The sequence below is a fragment of the Babylonia areolata genome, chromosome 11 (assembly GCF_041734735.1).
Source record: "Babylonia areolata isolate BAREFJ2019XMU chromosome 11, ASM4173473v1, whole genome shotgun sequence".
NCBI lineage: Eukaryota > Metazoa > Mollusca > Gastropoda > Neogastropoda > Buccinidae > Babylonia > Babylonia areolata.
In genome coordinates, this window is record NC_134886.1 from 19,127,746 (window position 1) to 19,130,245 (window position 2,500).

General features: G+C 53.2%; 1 protein-coding gene across 5 annotated transcripts in view; it reads right to left on the minus strand.

The window, feature by feature from the left end:
• Positions 1–847: 847 nt before the first annotated feature.
• LOC143287317 (sodium-dependent phosphate transport protein 3-like) overlaps positions 848–2,500 on the minus strand; it is a 28,561-nt gene continuing 26,908 nt past the window's right edge. For 3 of the 5 annotated variants that reach the window (XM_076595270.1, XM_076595268.1, XM_076595271.1), the window contains exon 11: positions 849–1,594. In XM_076595270.1, coding sequence (XP_076451385.1) covers positions 974–1,594 — 621 coding nt within the window. In that variant the 3' untranslated portion in view covers positions 849–973. Of the gene's footprint in view, positions 1,595–2,500 lie in introns of all 5 variants that reach the window. The other 2 variants (XM_076595266.1, XM_076595267.1) reach the window with 1 other exon arrangement.

The window sequence follows — 2,500 nt, forward strand, 5'->3', positions numbered from 1 at the left end:
GTTAACAGCGTTTCGCCCCAATTACCATCATCAAAATATTGCAAGCGGAAGGCTCTTATACTGAAGAGGTGAATGTTGACAAAGAATACCACAATTCTGACGACGGAAGCTAAAGGTTGGGTCATTCAGACACCCACTGGACATCCGAGGGGTCTGTGTAGAGGAGAAGGGAGGACTGGCCGTACTGAGTGAGTTAACCTTCCCCATGCCCAAGTCAGGTATCCGTTCACACCTGGGGGTGGGGTGAGGGGAAAATTAATCTGTGAGCGGCAGTCGTGTCTTGAAATCCCCAAGGACACAACACCATGCCCAAACTGTGGAGCTTCGAACCCCGATCACTGGTGAACCACTTGCATCACAAGTCCCAACGCCTGACCGAGTGTGCCACCCACGGGGGCCCTCCTGACACTATTTACATAGTCATTTACTCACCCACTCTTTTAACTGTTTAGTCATCCGTTTATTTACCGCCCTGTTCGTTTGTGTAAGAGTGTGTGTGTGTGTGTGGGTGGGGGGTGGGGGGGTGGACGGAAGTGGGGGCGGAGGTATAGCCAAACTGTTGCTGATCTGTTGGGAGGGGCGGGGAGGTGGGTGGGGGAGAGTGGAGGGGGAACAAATCCCCATGTCAGTGTGTAGGGCTCGAGCCCATGGACACTCGTGATCGCTTCAGGTCAGCCGCGCGACCACTACGCCACCGCCGCCGCCGCTCCCACAAAACCAAATCAGCGTTTTCCAACTGACCCGTACCTGTTCAGACCCACGCCGGACGCTGTCCCCCCCTCACCCTTAGAATAACCCCCTGGCCCTGAGGAGCTGGAAGTCACGTGGAAAGACCCCTGTTTCGCCGCGGCGTCCCAGTCTTGGGCAGTCACCACTCCACCACCACCACCACCACCACCACCAGCCTTCTTCACGTTTTCGTACACCTGGTTGACCCCCTCCTCTTCCCTTTCCTGGGAAGTGCTGACGGAATCTATGGGGAAGAGAGAGCGCGTGGCGTCCACATCCACACTGTCGTCACTGAGAGGACAGCAACCCATGCTTTCGTAACTGGTCTCCTCCCAGTCGGACCTCGTTGCAGCTCCTCCTCCTGCTGCTCTCCTCCTGCTGCTGCTGCTGCTGCGTCCTGCATCACCACCTGGTCGTGGGCCTCTGGTGGAGCCGACCACGTCATGGTGATGTAATCTGGCTCCACATCTGACGCGTCCGTTTTGGACTGCTCGGCCATCGTCCATGCTTGACCGTTCGTCGACTGCCTCGTGGTCGGCAGGAATGCGCTCGTCGGGGCTGAGTCTTTCGTCCGCACACGGTGAGCTGCGTCCTCGGTGTCCGACAGGAAGGGACTGGCGGAGGGACAGACCCTGGACCGGCTCAGGCTGAGGGATCGGTACCGGGGAGCGGACGGCCTGTCGTCCCGCCAGCGAGGCCTCCTGCTCCCATGACGTCTCTGCGTGGTGATGGCGGTCTCTACGTCGGAGTCTGGGCGTGCCCAGGGCTGCAGCTCTGCCGATCCGAAGACGAGGTAGAAGAGGAAGGTGACGACCTGCAGGCCCGCCGAGATGTAGAAGACCAGGCGCCATTGCTCCACCGTTTTCTGTGAACATCAGGAAGAGGGGACACACCTGGTCGTACTGACACTGTCATCATCATCATCATCATCATCATCATCATCATCATCACCATCACCATCATCACGACCATCATCATCATCATGATCACCTCTGTCACCATCACCATCATCATCATCATCACCATCACCACCATCGCCATCACCATCATCAGGATCATTATAAACATGATTAAAAATCACGTACGTCACAGGTCATAGACAATGGCGATCCCTATGTCCGGAACCCTCATCATCATCATAATCATCATCACTATCATCATCATTAACTATCACCATCATCATCACTATCATCATCAACATCATCATCACCATCATCATCGTCACCACCATCAGCATCATCATCAACATCCTCTTCCTCCTCCTCATTATCATCATCATAAAAAACCCTTCACTCACATCCATGGTCATGTTCTCCACCACCACGGGCACACCACAATGACGATCCACGTGGAGCCTTTCTTGCTATCATCATCATCATCAACAACAACAAGTCCACTCACATCCGTGAGCGTCTGGATTCGAATCCCTCTCTAGCCCTTTCTCGCAAGTTTGACTGGGAGATCGAACTGAGTGTTCTAGTCGTTCGATTGGGACAATAAAACCGAGTGTCCTGTGTGCAGCACACACTTGACGATCTGAAAAAAAAGAGGAAAAAAAAAACCCCCAAAAAACCCAACCTCATGGCAACGAGAATATTGCCCTCCGACAAAATTCTGTAGAAGAAATCCACTCGGATAGGTACAAAGACATAATTATATCATGTATGTGCATGCACTATATATATATGATAGTCAGTCGTGTCCGACTATGACCATCAGAACAGCAGAGGAGGCAACTGCTGTTCCGACTATTTGGGCTAGAATTTGATTA